Below are 18,672 nucleotides of genomic sequence, written 5' to 3' on the forward strand. Positions count from 1 at the left end.
AGTTCAAGTTTTCGGAATTATGTGTGTTTAGGTTAAAACTACCAGAAGATAAACTTAAGAGTGATTATATATAAAATAGAAGTTGTCGTAATTCGTAAATATGTCAGAAACCCAATATATAAAATATTTAACTACAATCAATGTTGTAACTAATTAGTGAATAAAAACATAACAAACAAAAAAAGTAAAAAAAACCCATTAGAGAAGGAACCGAGAGAAAGGATCGAGGTTAGGGCCGTCGTTTGCTAAACCAATAAAGAGGTGATCACTGATCTGTCATCGAACCCGTGGTTTGGAGGTGGCCGTACAATCGTGTAAACATACAAAACGTGTTGTCTCAAATAGAATGAAAACTAGTGTAACAAAATATATGGATTTTAATCACCCAAAAAATATGGATTTTTCTTAGCATTACTATGTCAAATGTAGAAGTATAGCGCATAATTAGCATCATCAAAATACATATACAAATTTGATCAGCTAATTAAGTAAAATGAATCTTCTTTCCTTTTTGAAAAGGGGAAGAATTAGTGGATAACTTAGAAGGTGGTTATGTTTATTCACTTATCATACACGTAAAGGTTGTCCAAGAAGTAGCAGGCATTAAGCAATGTTTTATGAGTCTTCTATGGAGCTTTGGTTTTATGATCACGTTCTTGTGGAAACCCTAATTGTAACTTTACTTAATGCCGTTGACGTACGTCTTCAATTTCTAAGCCTCTCGTCGATCATGTGACCATGTTTTCTCTCAATCTTTCCTTAATTACTACTTTTGTCTTCTCTTACGTAAAAAAAAGTAAAAGATGAGATGTTATTGACGTTCCCCTTTTTCGTCGGTCAACAAATTACTGGTTTGTTTGGTAATTAAGTATGCTTCATCTAAGTTAAAGAGTTTAAACTAAACTAATACATAATTAAGACACAACGAAGTATGACTATAAATAATTAGAAGTATACAGCAAATGAGGAAAAAAACAAAAAAAAAGGTGGACATCGATTTCTATCTTTAAAATGGACCAAATATAATTTAGACTTTCCTTATAAAATAGTTTTTAACACGAAAAATTATCAATGAATAACCACTATCCAAATAGTGGTGGTCCAGTGGTTAAAACTTAAAAGATTCATTACGAATGTCCTTTTTTACTATACTTATAAATCATTTTTAGCAATTTGTAACTGTTTTACTGAAGAAAAAAAAAATCTAGATTACGGTTAGAATTTCTATGATTCATGAAAGATAGAAAAACATATAACTGTTCCAAATTAGATATTGATTTTAATTTGATGTATTTTTCTTTTGCTTGTTTTTCAATAACAGAGTTGAAAGTTAAAATATAGGATTCCTTTAAAAAGAGTAAAAAAATTATACCGATAAAACCAAAACTTGGACATTTCTATTTCATCTTTGACCTCATCCTCTTTAATTTCGGGTTTGCTAAAAGAGTTATAAATATCTCAACCACACACACAAAAGGCTGTATATAAACTAGGTACATAAATTTGACTTTGACCCAAAAGAAGACTCTGTACAATTTGTACAAAAAGAGAAAAAGAGAACAGTATTATTAGCAAGTGGCCAAATTATTTGAAGTTGGATTCGATGGAACTTTACTTATTTATTTATTCACAAAAGTAAAAAAAAAACAAAGAAGAGAGTAAAGAGAAATGATGAACAGAGAATGTTAGGATAACTTCAATGTTACTCAAACATAAATTGAAGGAAGCACGCCTTCTCTCTCATATTTTTGTACCACTCTCTTCTCTTTTCAGTTTCAGATATATCCATGGGACCAACACTTAATTACTTTATTATTCAAAATTAAGATTGAAATTTAGTAACCAATTGATGATACCAGACCATATAAGCTGGTTCCGAATTGTATCATATTATTTCGTTTAATGTATATAAATGACAATTTGCATCTTAATCATTGGAAAAATTGGTTTGGAAGTCAAATTAGAGAGATGGCCACAACGTTAAGTTATGTGTTTGGTTTCCTTCATCTTAATCCCATTTATTATTATGGTTCGTTACGCTAAATTTTCACAAATTCCCACTTTTACATGCCTTCATGTTTATACATTTATATATTGTGTACGTTTAGTTAGATCAGATTTAGGGTAGGCCTTGAATTCCCCATTTCTACGTTATGTCATGAATAACGCATACGTGTTTTTGCGTTTAACAATTCGTAATTCTTTGAAATAGTTACGCATTAAGAAAAATATGACTTCTTAAGAATTGTTTTAGTAATTCTCATTTAAAATAAGACCAAAGTGAGAATGGTTCTTCAAGTTATTGTCGGACAAAAATATAACCAAATAAACGTATATCAATACGTGGTGCATGTGCATGTTAAGCGAAGTATATAATGCGCCTGACTTTTATACATAACTATATAATTTCAGACTTTTGTCTATTTTTTAATCCGAAACTAACATTTTTATTGGAATTTCGGATTCGATCGCAAGCTTTTTTGTTGTTGCTAAAGTCTCATAATCAGGCGACTCGCAATTTTGATATTTCAGGAATAGCACTATGCTTCTTCATCTGAATCGATTTTTCATAAACATGAAAAATGTTTCAAATTTCCTCATTTTTCTGAGTACATTATCCAAGATAACCAATTCTTGTGACAGATTTACAAAAGAAGAAATATTGTTATGTTTTAGGTCCATAAAAAAGACCTATTGTTATGTGGAAAGAAAATTGAAAGAGACAGAAGAAAGAAAACAATTTTACTCGAAGAGTTTTCCTATTAATCTATGATGAAGAGGATTAATTCCCCTCAATCGCAAAATTATCTAAGTAATCTCATTGGATGAGTTAAATATTGTTATGTTTGAAGTCCATAAAAAAATCCAATGAAAAGGCTATTGGGCAATCGGCAGATAAATTCATTATGAAGAAATTAGTCAAAATAAAATAAAAATCTACTTCTTTAAAGACTAACAAAATCAGCATTTAGGCGCTCATTCCGGCTTTCAGGGTCTGATGCTCTTTTTCTTATTATGAACTTCTGAACCGAGAGTTAAACCAGCACATATGAATCTGATAACAATGTGAAATTAATTACTTTTTACCGGTGGAGCAAACCATACTTAGATTAATGCATTATGCATACTATTTCTTTTTTATAGTTAAAAGCCTAAAATGCATATATATATATATATATAGTACTATAGTAGTTAATTCATACTATTTCTTAATTTTGATTATAAATCAGCCAAGCTTTGGATTTTCGCAAATTCAAGAATCACGCTTCTGATATTCCTTCTGCGCAAAGATAGAAATGTCATTGTTAATCCGTATATACCCAAATAGTAATATAGAAAGAAGATTATGCATGCGCAATCTGGATTCTCTGGATGCTTACATTAATTAATGCAGACGATTTATATATAGTCCTAAGTCACACACACCAACACTCGTATATATTTATTAAATACGATGCATTGATTTTCACGTAGGTTACTGCATGTGTGGGATACTTCATCTTCCAGGAACAAATGTCTCACTCTTACCTTCAAAATAAAATAAAACTTGGTTTTTTTTTATAAAATAAAACTTGTTAATGGTATGATAATGCATTAACAACACTTGGAGCTTACTTGATTGAACTATAAGTCTATAAGGATTCTTATTTTATAGAGATATGTGGTTCCACCAACTCTGCATATCTTTTAATCAAATCTTATCTTCCTCTCTACCGTACGTTACCCGGCCAATACATTTCCTCTCCGAATAGATACGTTAAAAAGAGATATTTAACCTATTAACTTTGTTTTCATACTTCTAAGTGATCAATGCTCTATACATCTTCCAAGTCCATTCTTGAGGAATTAAATCACGTTAACATGGAGATGGATATATGATCGTCCTCATCACATTTTCACATCAAAGATTTGCGCATTTACCTTATTTCGTACGTAAATTGGTTGTTTTATAATTAAAAGAAATCCAATGGTTAGCTAATAACTTTAGAGCATCTTTATTGGGAGATACTCTTGTTGGTATCTCAATTTGTTTTTGCTATTTTTAGTTATATAATTTATATTTAATCGATTTTTAATAATCAAATCAATGCAAGTGGAGGTGTGATTTGAGAAACGTTTCTCATAATCTCTCATTCTAGATACGCATCTATCCTTCAATCATACTTTCCGATTTTTAATTATGATTCAAATATTAACAACACTAAATTTTAGAGTTGACGCTGTATTTATTAACCAAAATATGTGATACTCTATGTAATAAAGATGAAAAAAGGAGAAGAAAAAATCATATACAATGATCCGTTAATTAACATTTCAAGTATTACAAATAAGAAGAACAAAAAAATCAGATTTAAATGAAATAGCTTCGACCCTTGAACAGTACTTAACGTATCAATGTAACATAACAAAATCGGTCACGTGAGGCAGTCCCTTAGTACACGTCACTGCAGTTACGAGGCGAGCTTTGAGTGGACTCCGCATGCGTCAAGCAACAACATATCTATCTTTCTCTCTTTTACTAATCATCACGGCCTTACCCATAACTAACTATATATATATGTCTAAGTTCATTTCCTTTTATTCCATTGGGTTAATTTACTTTAAAATTTGCCATTTAAAGTTATTACTATTTTTGACAAACCAAAATAGTACCAAATACTTAACTAACATCTAATGTTCCCCCTAAATTTGTCTCGTTGCCAATAAGGAAACTCATCAATTAAATCCCATCATTTTACGCCAAGGTATAGAGACAGAGATTGGCGACGTTCTAAGTTAATTCCAATGCACATTTTAGCGAAGGTAACTTTGAAATTAATATATATTTATTTGTTTACAGACAACCGTGTGAGGTTGCTTTACTTGTTTTCTTCCCAAAAGTTGTTATAAAACCTGATTTTAAATTATTTTCAGAGAATCTGTTGGTTACTCTTACGTACTCTCCACCTTTTGCATGCATGGCCGATCTTTAAAAGGTGCAATATATTTAATTAAGGGTTTGTTGGTACAACACTTCATCATTTTTTGCTTTCGTAGATATACGCTGTAAAATACAGTCATAAGCAAACATTGCGTACATACACATACATGTAATTATGCAAAAGACACGTACTTCACTTGGGCGTATTTTCAACACACGTATCTGATCTATGTTACTCGCCTGCTCCATAAAAGACACTCTTTTTCTATTTTATTGTTTTAGAAATCGTTAAGGCTAGAGGTATCAATAAAAATAAAAATACAAAGATTCCACTACTACTCAACGAGTTTGGCCATATCATAGGGTCTAAAATGGGATGGATTATAGGGACTACAACAAATACATATATTAGTAGGCGTTGCGATTTACGGGTTAATGTGGGTCAAAATACTTTTAACGTTGTAATCTTATATAATTTTATATCATATAAAACTAATATACTATATAAGTGACTCTTGATTTAGTGGTTTTTGAAAGAAAATAAAAAATATTAACAAGAAGTTTTCTAGTTCGAGACTCTTTCGAAAGAAACATATTCCCTTTCATTCGGATCCGCGAAAAAATCATGAAGTTTTTATCCAAAATTTGTAGTCACATGTTCGCTAAAATCCACAAATAAACTCAATCAGCAGCATAACAAATTGAGTTAGTTAGCTTTGAAATTCCTATTTTCTCTAACAACTGTACAACATACAAATCGTCCACGTATGTATAATCTCCTAACGGCGTAATATTTCATGTGTTTACGAAACATAGTTTTGGACATATTCGTGTTTTTTTTTCAGTCAACGAGAGAATTATGATCCTATAATTCCAATTTGATCTTTCAAACTTGATAACAAAAAAGTAAAAAGGATCCAAAGATTCGAGTTTGGGAAGTGTCCAACGTGTAATAAAAGAAGACACGTGGCAAAAGAAGGAGAGAGACGTGCACCACTCGAAGGGAACAACAAAATCTGTCTTCAAACTTCCCAGCAAGAAATGGGTCCCTTTCTTTCTCATCTTTTTAACTGATTCCATCTTTCTTTTGTTTAGTAGAGTGAACGGATGGTATTCATAGGGACCATTTCTTCCTCTCCTCTCATTATTTTCCATTTCGAATATTTGGCAAATTATACGTAACTTTGAAAGTATAATTACTAGTTTGGTAGTTTTGAGCTATGTAACATTACTTCAAAATGTAATTAATTTTGAAACTTTATTAACCAATCTTTAACGGCATCGTTTGATAAATAAAATTTAACACGACATAGATCAAAGATAATTGTGCAACAAAAGTCGGAATAAGAGATGAAAATCTATAAAATAGTTTTAGTAATTGACGATAAAATCGTTTGTACTCGGTTGATGTATTTGATAAATTCTTTTCTTGTTTTCTGTAAAAGAAAAAGATAAAATTTTAGATTTTTCTTTTCTTTGTGATAAAGTAAATTTTTAATAAATTGGTCGACTTAATTTTGAGTTGTATAATTTTATCTGTTATATTATGAGTAAAATTAAAGAATATAATATAAGTAGCTTGAAAGTTGTTGGAATCACGTGGTGACCTCACCAACAATCAAAGCGACAGAGCCGTGAAAGTTGAGGTGGCAGCGGCGAAGCAAAGGCACGTGATAGCGGCGGCGAGAGTGTGAAATGGGGCACGGGACGACGCCTTCGCTTCTCATTTTGTATGCCTTCTCTATGTTTGCCATGTGATATTACTTTTTTTCCAAACACTACTATTTAAATTTACGTCCAATAATTTGATTAATTAGTACCAGTTTGAAACTAGATCAGTCAAATCTTACTGTTTCGTGAAAAATGTCAGATAAACGCTACCCCTACTAAATTCTAAAATTAGCATCATGATTAAGACCTATAACTAGATACAAAGCCATGCAGTTTTAGACCATTCCATGTAGAAGGAAAAAATGTTAGGTTGCGTGTGGAATTTGGGCAACATATATAGCTAATTTGTTAACCACTAATTTAAGTATCTTTCTACTTTTCATTGTGACTATATCTCTACATCAACATCCCCAATTCTATACATATCTATTTTCGCTTAGGATACTTTGTGTTCTAGTTGAGTGTTACGAAAGTTGTTCAAAAAAAAAAAAAAAAGTTGAGTGTTACGAAAAGATCATTTAGAACATGGTTGGAAATTTCCCGTCTAAAATAAATATTTCAAGTATATTCTATTTAATTTGATGTATAGTTCTTTACTTTTAAATCTACAAATTATATCCACTTAGTTTATTTTTAAACAAATATCCAATTAAATTACTATAGTATTAAAATTTAACTTTATTGAAATTAAAGTCACTAGGTTATTGTGGGTTAAGGTTCTTTTTAACGGCAAGTTTATTTGATTTTTTTTTCATATATTTCTATTTTTGTTGTTAAATTTGTATTTTTAATTTATCATTTGTGGTGGCATTGTATTTTCTAATTGAATATATATTATTGTTGTATTTTATATATTAATTAATTTACTAACTATTTTTAATATAAATATATCTAAGTAGTGTAATAATATTAATATAACTGTATTTTGTAATTTTTTTATGGATAAAATAATAATATATTAAAACTGAGGGATTCAATTTTAATTAAAAAAAACAAGTGAAATTTTGATACATTTCACACTAATTCTATAACAATTTATTATACTCTTATATCTTATACACCTACAAAAATAATGTCATTTATAGTTTTTATTAGTTTTGAATTGATTAGGAGGATTTATGTATTTGATCTTGAAAATATATGACTAATTCGTTCTTATACGAAGAAGACGAACTCATGTGGAGCGAGAGGGCCAAATGCACTCAACTAAAAGGTCAAACTATTTTTCTATCTTCTAAACCAAAAATAATAAAGTGAAGTAAAAAAAAAAGAAAAAAAAATTAAACCAACAAAAAAAAAAAAATAAACAGAGAAAAAATAAAGAAACACTCACCAAAAATCATCTTTAGAACACAAAATAATGGAAAAGGATACTGTAAAATTGCTTCTTTTTCAAATATGATGTATGTGATATCTATTTGTAGGATAATCATGGCCTCATTATTGACTTATTGTACATACGGATATATATAACACAGGTAGTATACAAGTATGAAGGATAATGATTAGTAAAATGTGAAGTACTCTAGTATTATTCTACTATATAATATATAGCCAAAACATGACATTGGCTCACATATATCCAGAACACTCTTCTTATTGTTAGGTTTGTTTATAGTTTTTTTTTCCTTTCATGTTCATTTGTTATCTACGACCATGATAAAAGCTTACAGTAATTAAAGGTGAAATCAAATAGAAAATAGTAGTAAAATATGAATTTCTTGTTTCTCTAAAGAGAAGTAACTAACAACTAAAGTATTAGATATGTGAGGAAGATTCATAAAACGATAGATCTTGTTACAATGAAGCCTCAAGGTCAACTGATACGTAAATAAAATTTAATATTATTAGAGACGTATCTTGTTTGTGCACAAACTAATGTCAAATCACGTCGGCTTCAAATATAATTAGACCGTTCTACAATCACAAATGTATGTATTATAACCAACCATTCTCTCATCGATATTATCCTCGAACTCGTTTAACTTTTTCACCCTCCAACTGTATATTTTTGCGTTGATCGCGGACCGAGAAAAAACAGAAACTGACCCACAAATGACAAATCCTATGCAAATTACATAGAGAGATTGTTAGATACACATATTACGTATATAGTATGTTTCCTATTTGTATGTTAACGTCATTTTTGATATTGATTTGTTTTTTTTCTTACGATTTAAGAGATTTGTGGGAAGATGATGTTTTTTTGTTGGAATTATTGTTATCGTTTAATTTGTTTTACTTACGACTTACGAGATTGGTAAAAAGATGAAAGTTAAATTAAACAAAAATGGAATTTATGAGAGAGAACTCGATGGGGGAGACAAGTGAGTCCCACACGTACAAAGAGGCATAAGATGACTGGTCCTTGTGTGGTCGTGGAGATTCACGTCAATCAGCTAATAGCTTAACCAGGCCTTCAAGCTAACGCCGACGAATCGTCTGCCTTGAGAACCATTATTTAACATCTTGTTGATAATCACTATATTATTTGTCCTAATTACGTATATCATTAGTTAATTACCTTGTCAAATTACACGTCTTTTCAACTTTCCGACATTTTCTTATATGTCATATTTTTAAAATGTTAGTCGGTCTAGATTTGATGTACTTGAATTTTTGTATTGAACAATAAAGATTAAAAAAGGATTTACAATATAGGTTAATCGCATCATGTTTTAAGTGTTAACTGTTGTTAAGCTATTCATAATAAAACAAAGGTGACATTAAAACGCACTACAAACGTAAGAATTTATAAAGGTATAAAATGAAAAAACAGAGGCGTGGGATGACTTTTCCAATAAAGTAAAGACAAGCTAATAGGAAAGTGGTTCGATGAGTTTACTTCTTCGGGAAAGTGGTGTTAAATTATAGACTGCAAATTTGTTAGATGGAAATGAATGAGATTGAACTTAACTAAGTGGCAATATTGTTCTGATTTGTTACTATCAAATAATTATTCCTACAATTTATTTCATAGTTTTCCTGTTTTTTTTTATTAGGTGAATGTTATTAATGTGATTTATTGTTATCAAATACAATCAAATAATGTAAGACTATTCTTTTGACTGTTATATAAAATTAAACGCACTATTTTGTCAAATGTACTTATTTTTTATATTCATTCTATTATGTCTCTGATGCTAATTTTAACCATGCTCAAATTCCAAAATGTATTGACGAGGTTAAAATATGATGAACTCTAAATAAACATTTCAATTTTTTAAAAAATTTAATGTTAAATTATATATATTTTAAATTATACATATCAATGCAAACTTTTTTGAATTTTTTAAAATTAAAATTCTATCTTCTTATATTGAATTGCCACCTACATAATTCTAGCCTCCATCACTTTTGATTGTGCTCAAGCGATTATGAACATTTTTGTATTTCATTTTTGCTTTCTTATTTTCCTTTCATCTTAACATTTCAAATTATTCTACTTTTTCAAGAAATCATATAAATTAGTTTAGCTGTTGCAGTTTTCTTCGGTTTCGGAAACAGTTTCCACTTTTTTTTTAAAAAATGCAAACTTTACTTTATCTCTGAGTCAAATATAAACTTTTCTTTTTTCTCCACTTTAATTATTTCTTGGAGATAAAAAAAATAGCAAAATAACAAAGTTACACAAAAATAAAAGTAACGTCGTAGAGGAGAAACGGCAACAAAAAAGAAGTAACCGTTGTAAAATATTATTGGCTGATTCCTTACGTTTGACCTCTCTCTCCCTTTATTTGTTACATACCTGATACCTCCCTTAATCGCTCTTACACTCTCGTGATTTAGACGCGCGACTAAGCAATTTCCACGGTTAAAAAAGTAAATAATTATCGGAGTTAGTTACTTTCAAACAATTTTTATCCTTTGAAAAAAACCATTTCGATTTATAGAAAAAGATCCTCTAATTTCTCTATTTATTTATTGTAACCTCATAAATATTCTTGAAGCTACGTAAAAGCGAACACTGTGTCAACGACGCTTTGACCGGGGAATAAGACAAAAGTACAAGGGTAAACTCGTCTTTTCAGCTTCGCATACGTATGTACGCAGAAGAGAGAAACAACTCAACCACTTTGTATATTTATAAGCCAAAGAGAATAAAAAGATAGACACAGAGAGATAAGAGAGAGTCTGTGTAATCCTCTCAAAGACAAAGAAGAAGATTATGTTACCCTCAAGAAAAACTAAGAGAGTCTTCTCCTGTGACTTTACTCCGGGAAGAAAACGCCGACGATGTGTTGTTGTTCCTTCCTCTGTTTCTCCGGTACCGGAAAACACAACCGGAGCCGATTTGCTAGATTCAATTCCAGACGATCTTGTTATCTCTATACTTTGTAAACTTGGCTCTACTTCTCGATGTCCTGCTGATTTCATCAACGTTTTGCTGACGTAAGCTTTCACCGGTTATATCTCTTTTTGTCGGTTTTCGGTTCTTGTCTCTCTAATTTTGATTGTGTTTTCTTTTGGGGAACAGATGTAAGAGATTAAAAGGATTAGCTATGAATCCTATTGTGTTGTCGAGATTATCTCCTAAAGCTATCGCTGTTAAAGCTCATAATTGGTCGGAATATTCTCACCGGTTTTTAAAAAGGTGTGTCGACGCCGGAAGTCTCGAAGCTTGTTACACTCTAGGAATGGTTAGTTTCTAAAACTTATTTCATTTTAATTGTTAAGTTTCTTAAATTTTGATATTCATTTCCATTTTCGTGTAGATTCGGTTTTATTGTTTACAAAACAGAGGAAACGGCGCGTCGTTAATGGCTAAAGCCGCGATTAGTTCTCACGCGCCGGCGTTATATTCCTTAGCAGTGATTCAGTTCAACGGAAGCGGTGGTTCAAAGAATGATAAAGATCTTAGAGCCGGTGTGGCTTTATGCGCGCGTGCCGCTTTTCTTGGACACGTCGACGCGCTACGTGAGCTAGGTCACTGTCTTCAAGATGGTTATGGAGTTCCTCAAAACGTCTCTGAAGGTAGGAGGTTTTTAGTTCAAGCCAACGCTCGTGAACTCGCCGCCGTTTTATCTTCCGGTATACAAGCTAGGTCAACGTGGCTTTCTTTATCACAGCCACCACCTCCGGTTGTTCCTAACCATGGTCAACAAACTTGTCCTTTGCTTAGTGATTTTGGATGTAATGTACCGGCACCGGAAACACATCCCGCGAATAGGTTTTTAGCGGATTGGTTCGCTGTTCGCGGCGGAGATTGTCCCGGAGATGGGTTGAGATTGTGTTCACACGCTGGTTGTGGACGACCGGAGACGAGGAAGCATGAGTTTAGGAGATGTTCGGTTTGTGGCGTTGTTAATTATTGTTCACGCGCTTGTCAAGCTTTAGATTGGAAACTCCGGCATAAAATGGATTGTGCTCCGGTGCAACGGTGGCTAGAGGAAGGTGACGGTGGTGAAGGTAACGTTCAGATTGACGGAAATGGTAACGGTGATAATGTTTTGCTTCCAATGAGTTAACGGCAATGTAACGGCTGCTTTGAATAGTAAAAAAAAACGACGAGAGATGAGGTAAACGGAAGCTAGTTTCGTTTTTTTTTTTTTGCTATTAGTAGAAAAGATTAGGATAAAAAATTACTATCGAGTAGAGTAATTTTTGTAATTCCAATCTATTGTAAAGAAGAGTTATAAAATGAACGGCTTTTATTTTTCATGGTATAAATCTTACTTTAGTTTGCATCTTATCTTTGTCGGAGGATCTAATTTTCTTTATTCTTCTTTTTTCATATTCGAATTTTCTTGATTTTGAGTCACAATTTAGTTTTGCTAGTTTCTTTTATCATCTCAATGAGCTGAGGATAAGGTTTTGACTCGTATATATCTTGAGTGTTGAGTTTTTTCTTGTTTCGCCTTAGGTTTCCCTCATGGTTTGCATAATGTCCCTACACCATTTTGAAATCAATCATCTTGCCTTCTAATATCATTTTCATTGTCCCCTTTAGAAATCTATGATTGTCTGACTATTGTGAAGAATGGTCTTTGTATGATCTTAGTCAGTTGAAAAGTTAGGCACGATGGAGAGAATTAGCAATTATATTGACAACCATTACTCCAACATCTTCATGGTTGAGGTTGCTATTGCCGGCAACATGTTCGCGAATTAGACTTTTGCATTCATATATTCAATCATTTTTTGTCCTAATTCATTTGAAGTTTTAAGGCAATGGTGCTCACACTTTACGAAAGATCGCATAGAGCTTCCATATATGTGTATGTGAAATTTCCCCGATCTTCAAGCCTTGAAGGCATACTTATTTGACCTGAGGAAGGCCTTGCAAAGCGTCCATTCATAGAAATATGTAACATCTTTCTCAGGTCCATCAGTCCATGAACACTTCTAGATCATTATTTGTCCTTCTTTCTTAGTAAGTATTAGTGCAAGGCAGTCTTCAAGTTTCTCATCCTTCCATGCGAGGTTAACTTCACAACCGAAGAAGCGAATCTCGAGTTCCAAGTTTGCCTCCGGATAATTGAATGGGTTACACTTACTATCTGTTGATGGTGGTAACTTAATCTTCACCTATTTCCCATGCCCCCTTAAAGTTTTGTTAGGCTTGTAACCGTTGGTCAAGTTTTCTTAAAGAATGTTAGTGTTCTCCTTTATTTCCGATTGTTCTTGTTACTCAATCTAATGGTCTAGATAAAAACGAAAATGTTAGCAAAATGGATTAGAAAAGAATTAGGGGTTAGTAAAAATTAAAGGTTAGGCAAATAATTTTACAGGAAATTATAAATTTAACAATTCGTTTTGACCCCAAAAAAATAAAATATAAATAACCCAGTAATTAACTAATGAGAGTAAAACAAAACCAATCATAAATTACAAAGCCTTCCAGACAAATTTAGATATGTATATGAATCATATACTCTACCGGTAAAATTTCTATTTTCTTCCATCGAATCACCCTCTCAATCGCATGAGGAAAAAAAAAAGCGAACTGACTTAAGATTTCTGTCCAACTTTTTTCTAATGGCCTAGTTCATAAGTAAATGGATAGAAATTGTTCTTTAATATTTATAGAGAACGTTCAATTACACATTTTTCTTGAACTTTTGTAGATCAAACTAACCTATTTCTCTAAATAGTTGGCAATTTGACCTAATAAATTGAAGGAGTTACTACTACTCATTATGGATATATTGACCACACCTAATTCAAAGGGTTTGGACATACTAAATCCGCAGGACAATGATTTATAAACTCATGAACGTGACTTGATAATTGAGATTTAGCTTTCAAGGTAAAGTTATATCTTAAAATTAAATATTGTCGATACTCATACCAGCAGCAGGCAACAGTTCATAATTAAAATAAGTAGTGATTAAACTAAAATTTTTTATGATTTAATGGGTAACAAAGTATCATGGGGTGTGCAATCTATATAGTATTACCTTTCTTTTTCATCATGTAATTCGTGCCTTTTTTTTTTGTTTTCCTTTTTCGTAATTCAATTAGGTAGACCGGGAAAACCTCTACTGCAAATCAAAAATGGATTAACAGAAAGTGAAATTTCTGATTTTAAATAAATAATCGTGGACCCTCTTTGATACGTTATTGTCTCCACAACCACAATATTAGCTGAAAAACACCAATGTTTTATTTTTTGGACCCATCAATCCATCATCATTGGTTTACAATTTGCTTTCAAACCATTATTGCGCATATATACTTTTACCACTAAATGAGGGAACCAAGAGAACACATTTTGTTAATAGATTTCAAAATGTTTCTTTCGTATAGATAATTCAATCTTAAAGTTTGTATTTCAGACGAAATTTGTAGAGTATTAAGTATTAACAACCAAATGAACAGAACAGCATAAATTTTTACATGGATCAATTTTGGTGACGTATCTTATGATTTTATTGTCAGAAAACATTAGAGAGAAAAGCAAATTAGGGAACATAGAGGAGTGTATTAGTGGGAGAGAATGAGGAATTTTGAGGAAAGTGGGATTATAAGAAAAAACTTTAGACCCACCCACAAAGCATTTTTAATCAAATAGTCTTTGAGAAATTAAATAGTGTAAGATATAAAAAGTTGAAAAAAAAAGAATAAAGCAATGCTGCTAAATATAAATATTTTTTTTAACGTAACTATTCCAATTGGTCACAGCATGAACATAACTACATAGGTAACTGAATTAGTAGAGCAAGTATCAAAGATTCAAGTATGCTTGTTTTTTTTTTTGAAGCAAAAGATTCAAGTATGGTTTATAGGTGGAATAAACATAACAAATGGAACAAAAAAAAATATGAAAGAGTTTATTAAAAATTAAACCGTGATTTTTAAAAGTATAGTTATCAAAAATACTTTTCAAAGTGGCCAAACTATTTAACGTCATATATAAATCTAATTTATGTGGATCGAGTCGCGTAAGTGTTTTCTTAAGCTAATCAAACTAGCGCTATGCTTTCATCAACGAATTAAATAGGCTCCTTTTCGTAAAACCCTATGTTTAGGACCAACAAACTTGCATTAAATTAAATTATATATCATGAGTATGTAATTACTGATTTTTAGTCGGTAGAATTGTCTAAATCACCTACCAATATTGACACATTTAATAAGTAGCTTTCGATAGCAAACAAATCTATTGGAACTTTCTGTTCATTTACCTTCTTTTTGGGGTCAGAAAATAAATGTATCAGCTTAATTGAACTTTGAACGATAAAAAGTAGATTCATGGTGAGGGTGGGGTGCTACAAAGAGGTCCAGCCCATTTATTGCTAGTTGTTAGAATTTGCCAGCTTTTGGTTCAAAATGATATACACACATATGTAGTTGTTGCATATTAAGTAGAAAGAGAAATTCAATGTTGTGAATTTTCAAAAAAGTTGTAATAATATATGATACTCGATCCTTATTAACATGTAATATTAGGCCTTGGCTGAACCGGATTGTTCGGATCGGTTTGTTTGGTTTGGGAGAAATTCGGTTTTCAAAAAATCTCAGATCCGTATTAACCTTTTCCGGAATAGATCCATATTAACCTTTACCCGACTCAAAAATTATATATACCTTTTTTTTAAAGACGGATACTAAATGGATAACGGATCAAATACTTGTAACTGGTATATCAGTGCCCAGCAGTCTAGCACTAGTTTAGTTGTAGCCATATATTTGACAGCTGAATAGGTTTGGTCAAATTTTGGCCACGGCATTCCGTAAAGGGAGGCATAAACAGGGTGGAGTTTTTGTTACAGAAAACGTCTTGTTTCTTTATTCTCAGTACAAAACAACACGCAGTTTCTATTCCTATCAGATTTTTGTTTTCTTCTTCATCAACACTCGCTCTGCGCTGCGTTCGAATCCAGAACTCTCTGACCATCCCAAAGCAAAAGCTTCACCGATCTTCCTCGTTTGGTCTCGAATATTAAGGTAAGTTCCATTTTATTGTATGGATCCTAGAAACTTAACCTAGATCTAGATTAAGAACCCAATTTGTGGAAATCAATGCGTCGATTTGATAGAAACCCTAATTTCTGGGTGATTTCCATGGTTAAGCTGTTGGCTTGCATTAAGTAAATAACGAGATGGTTTCAGAAATTTAGGTCACAGAGTCCAATTTATGGATTCAATGCTTCGATTTGATTTTAAAAAACCAATCTTCGGGTTAAATTGAATGTAAGAAGTGTGTGTTTTTGAGTTTGCAGTGAAATATGGGTTTCATAATGGAATTCGCGGAGAATTTGGTGTTAAGGTTAATGGAGAATCCAGAGGAACGAGACAGGAAAGCGAGGGAACACATATATGAGATGCATGAGAGGTGCAAGAAGATTAAGGAGATGTGGGCATTGCCTATTCGTCCTTATGGATTCTGGACATTTGAGCGTCACAATGCTCAGCTTCGTTGGGATCCTCAGATCAGTCAGGTTGCTGGTCGAAGGGATCCTTATGATGATCTTCTCGAGGACAACTACACTCCTCCTTCTTCCTCTTCCTCATCTTCAGACTAATCAAACAATGGTGAGTTTTTAATTGTATGGAACCATTTTGATTCAGCATTTGAATATGGCTTTTCTATACTAGATTACTCTATAGCTGTTTTTGTCTCTGTCATTAGAGAATTTGCGTTGGTCTAGATAGTCAGTAGAGGAACTTGCTTTGGTCGATATGTGATGATTTTGTCTCTGTCAGTAGAGGAATTTGGGTTGGTCGATATATGATTTAACCTTTTTGGGTTGGACGAAATGTTCTGAACATTAGTGTTTGCACTTGCGTCTAAGCTACATATTGATATGTGATCAGTAGTGAATACTTTGTTCGTTACCCGCATTGTGGCTTGGAGCTGACGAGTTTGTACATCTCTTTTCCTTAACATATGTGCTTGGAATCTACAGTCTTTCTTCCTAGTTTTCTACAGTTTCAGCTTCATTTAAGCATAACTATCGTAGCTTCCTATAGGAAATGAGACTTGTATGTTTTTGTTTGTTGCAGAAAGAAGATGTGTTATGCTGTCTGGATGGATGCATGTTTGTTTTCAAGCTATTTTTCTCGGAGTTTGTCCGCTTCTGTTTCTATTTGTTCTTAAGGTGTCTGGGAGCTTGGTACAAAACTCAAATAATAACTTCAAACTTGTTTACGAACGAGAAAGAAATAATGCTCATTGGTTCTTAGTAAAGTTGTTTTGATTCTCCATCTCCTCCATTTTTGATACTGATACAATTTCTCAAAATGTGATAATTTTTTCATGTTCTTCGAAGTTATGTAGCTAACACTACCCATCCTTGTTTAAAAAGATCGAAACACACGTAGTACATTTTCACAGCACCAAGAGATAAAACACTAGTTCAAAGTTCTGTGATAGAAGAAAAAAAGAGAGGTCCTAAGATCATTTACACACATAACCAAAACCCAACAAACCAAACTTTCCAAAGCAGCAACAAATCACAAAATGTCTCAATCCTACTCCGAATCAGACGATGATTTATCACCATCAGCCGCATCAGTAGTCTCTCCTTTCTTTCCAGCCGTATCCCCTCCTTTCTTTCTCCTTGCATCTTCCTTTTCATAAGCCTTAACAATGTCATCAACAGGAACCAACGGAAGATAACCAACCAAAGAGTAACCCATATTAGTCATATCAGTCACCAAATCGTTGTACCGACTGGAAAAGTGTGCAGCCACAGGCAAAGCTTTGTCACCCATTGCATGGATTGGTTTATACTGGTTAAGTTTAGCCCAGACTTTAACCGAGTTGGTCACAACGAAAAACTTGTACTCAGTTGCAGCATAGTTAAACGCAGCTTTGGGACCACCGGTACGAGCCTCTTTCACAAAGCTTTGAGCTTTCTCTGTCGCCTTGTAGATCAATACATGTGCTTGATTCACCACTTTCTTAGCCATTGGAGGAGCATGCTCATCAAACTTGTACGAAACTTCACCCACCTAGCAAAAGTAAATAAAGAAAGGAAATGTTTGAAAAACTAAACACGATCTGGTTTCTAAATTAGGTCATCAGATCCAACAAAGACTAAATCTATGAGAAATTCAAAATTGGGCTCTACCTTGTGATCTAGAAAGACCAGGAGAGAATCAGGAACATCTTTGAATTTCTGATAGACAGGGGTGACGACGGTGGTGACGGCTCCTTCGACCTTTTCCACGGCGGATTTGAGAGGACCGGAGTTTTGTTTAGCGTATTCGTAGAGATTTGAGACGGAAGCCAGAATATGGATCGTTGCAATTCTCACGAACGCTAGGTGTTTTAGCGCTACCTCCTTGCTATTTTTCTTCTCTGTCTCCATCTACACCAAAGACGATGAAATCACGATTTTGATCGTAGTTTTGAGTGAAGGAAGAACAAAAGTGATGATAATAATCTCTTACCTTAGTTTTTTTTGTGAGTTCTTCCGATTTGCTTTCTTGAGAAATTTCGCCTGTCACTGTTCTTTATGACGTTATGAAACAGCAAAGTATCTTCACATCACGTTGAGGAGTGTGAGGAATGGTTAAAAATACGAGTGGCATTGGACTTGTCCACGTAATCCAACGGTTGATAATAGATCTGAGGGTGTGTGGGGTATTAAAAAAAGAATCGTTTCTAGAAAGGCGTGTCGTGTGTGGAT

General features: G+C 32.7%; 3 protein-coding genes, 1 long non-coding RNA gene and 1 other non-coding gene across 7 annotated transcripts; 3 read left to right on the forward strand and 2 right to left on the reverse strand.

Annotated features, from left to right (window-relative positions):
• Positions 1 to 248, forward strand: AT1G08927. Its single transcript, NR_139524.1, has one exon. It is a non-coding gene; the product is annotated as an other RNA (long non-coding RNA).
• AT1G08933 lies at positions 194 to 392 on the reverse strand. The gene has a single exon (NR_139525.1). It is a non-coding gene; the product is annotated as an other RNA (non-coding RNA).
• A 10,284-nt stretch (positions 393 to 10,676) lies between these two features.
• Positions 10,677 to 12,381, forward strand: AT1G67340 (HCP-like superfamily protein with MYND-type zinc finger). Its single transcript, NM_105402.3, has 3 exons — positions 10,677 to 10,984; positions 11,070 to 11,232; positions 11,308 to 12,381. Exons 1-3 carry the CDS (start codon positions 10,761 to 10,763, stop codon positions 12,058 to 12,060), a joined length of 1,140 nt encoding a protein of 379 aa, NP_564894.1. The 5' UTR covers positions 10,677 to 10,760; the 3' UTR covers positions 12,061 to 12,381.
• Positions 12,382 to 15,708: 3,327 nt separating this feature from the next.
• On the forward strand, positions 15,709 to 17,316 carry AT1G67350 (NADH-ubiquinone oxidoreductase). 2 transcript variants are annotated; one of them, NM_105403.2, is made up of 3 exons: positions 15,709 to 15,982; positions 16,258 to 16,570; positions 17,042 to 17,316. In NM_105403.2, the coding sequence occupies exon 2, from the start codon at positions 16,264 to 16,266 to the stop codon at positions 16,558 to 16,560; it is 297 nt and encodes a 98-aa protein (NP_564895.2). In that variant the 5' UTR covers positions 15,709 to 15,982; positions 16,258 to 16,263; the 3' UTR covers positions 16,561 to 16,570; positions 17,042 to 17,316. The 2 variants fall into 2 exon arrangements, with proteins under 2 accessions (NP_564895.2, NP_001077784.2); NM_001084315.1 differs by having other exon boundaries at positions 15,917 to 15,982; positions 16,251 to 16,570.
• On the reverse strand, positions 17,219 to 18,654 carry AT1G67360 (Rubber elongation factor protein (REF)). 2 transcript variants are annotated; one of them, NM_179525.3, is made up of 3 exons: positions 18,434 to 18,654; positions 18,112 to 18,351; positions 17,219 to 17,992 (listed from the first exon to the last, which is right to left on the reverse strand). In NM_179525.3, the coding sequence occupies exons 2-3, from the start codon at positions 18,349 to 18,351 to the stop codon at positions 17,510 to 17,512; spliced, it is 723 nt and encodes a 240-aa protein (NP_849856.1). In that variant the 5' UTR covers positions 18,434 to 18,654; the 3' UTR covers positions 17,219 to 17,509. The 2 variants fall into 2 exon arrangements, with proteins under 2 accessions (NP_849856.1, NP_176904.1); NM_105404.3 differs by having other exon boundaries at positions 17,249 to 17,992; positions 18,112 to 18,474.
• Between the last annotated feature and the right edge of the window lie 18 nt (positions 18,655 to 18,672).

This window comes from Arabidopsis thaliana (assembly GCF_000001735.4).
Source record: "Arabidopsis thaliana chromosome 1 sequence".
NCBI lineage: Eukaryota > Viridiplantae > Streptophyta > Magnoliopsida > Brassicales > Brassicaceae > Arabidopsis > Arabidopsis thaliana.

What these genes read in the sequence shown, in the direction of transcription:
- AT1G67340 (NM_105402.3), top strand. Translation starts at nt 10,761, where the DNA reads ATGTTACCCTCAAGAAAAACTAAGAGAGTCTTCTCCTGTGACTTTACT. An exon ending in TTCATCAACGTTTTGCTGAC is followed by an intron (nt 10,985 to 11,069) that starts GTAAGCTTTCAC and finishes TTTGGGGAACAG; the next exon opens with ATGTAAGAGATTAAAAGGAT. An exon ending in CTTGTTACACTCTAGGAATG is followed by an intron (nt 11,233 to 11,307) that starts GTTAGTTTCTAA and finishes ATTTTCGTGTAG; the next exon opens with ATTCGGTTTTATTGTTTACA.
- AT1G67350 (NM_105403.2), top strand. Translation starts at nt 16,264, where the DNA reads ATGGGTTTCATAATGGAATTCGCGGAGAATTTGGTGTTAAGGTTAATG.
- AT1G67360 (NM_179525.3), bottom strand. Translation starts at nt 18,351, where the DNA reads ATGGAGACAGAGAAGAAAAATAGCAAGGAGGTAGCGCTAAAACACCTA. An exon ending in TGGTCTTTCTAGATCACAAG is followed by an intron (nt 17,993 to 18,111) that starts GTAGAGCCCAAT and finishes TACTTTTGCTAG; the next exon opens with GTGGGTGAAGTTTCGTACAA.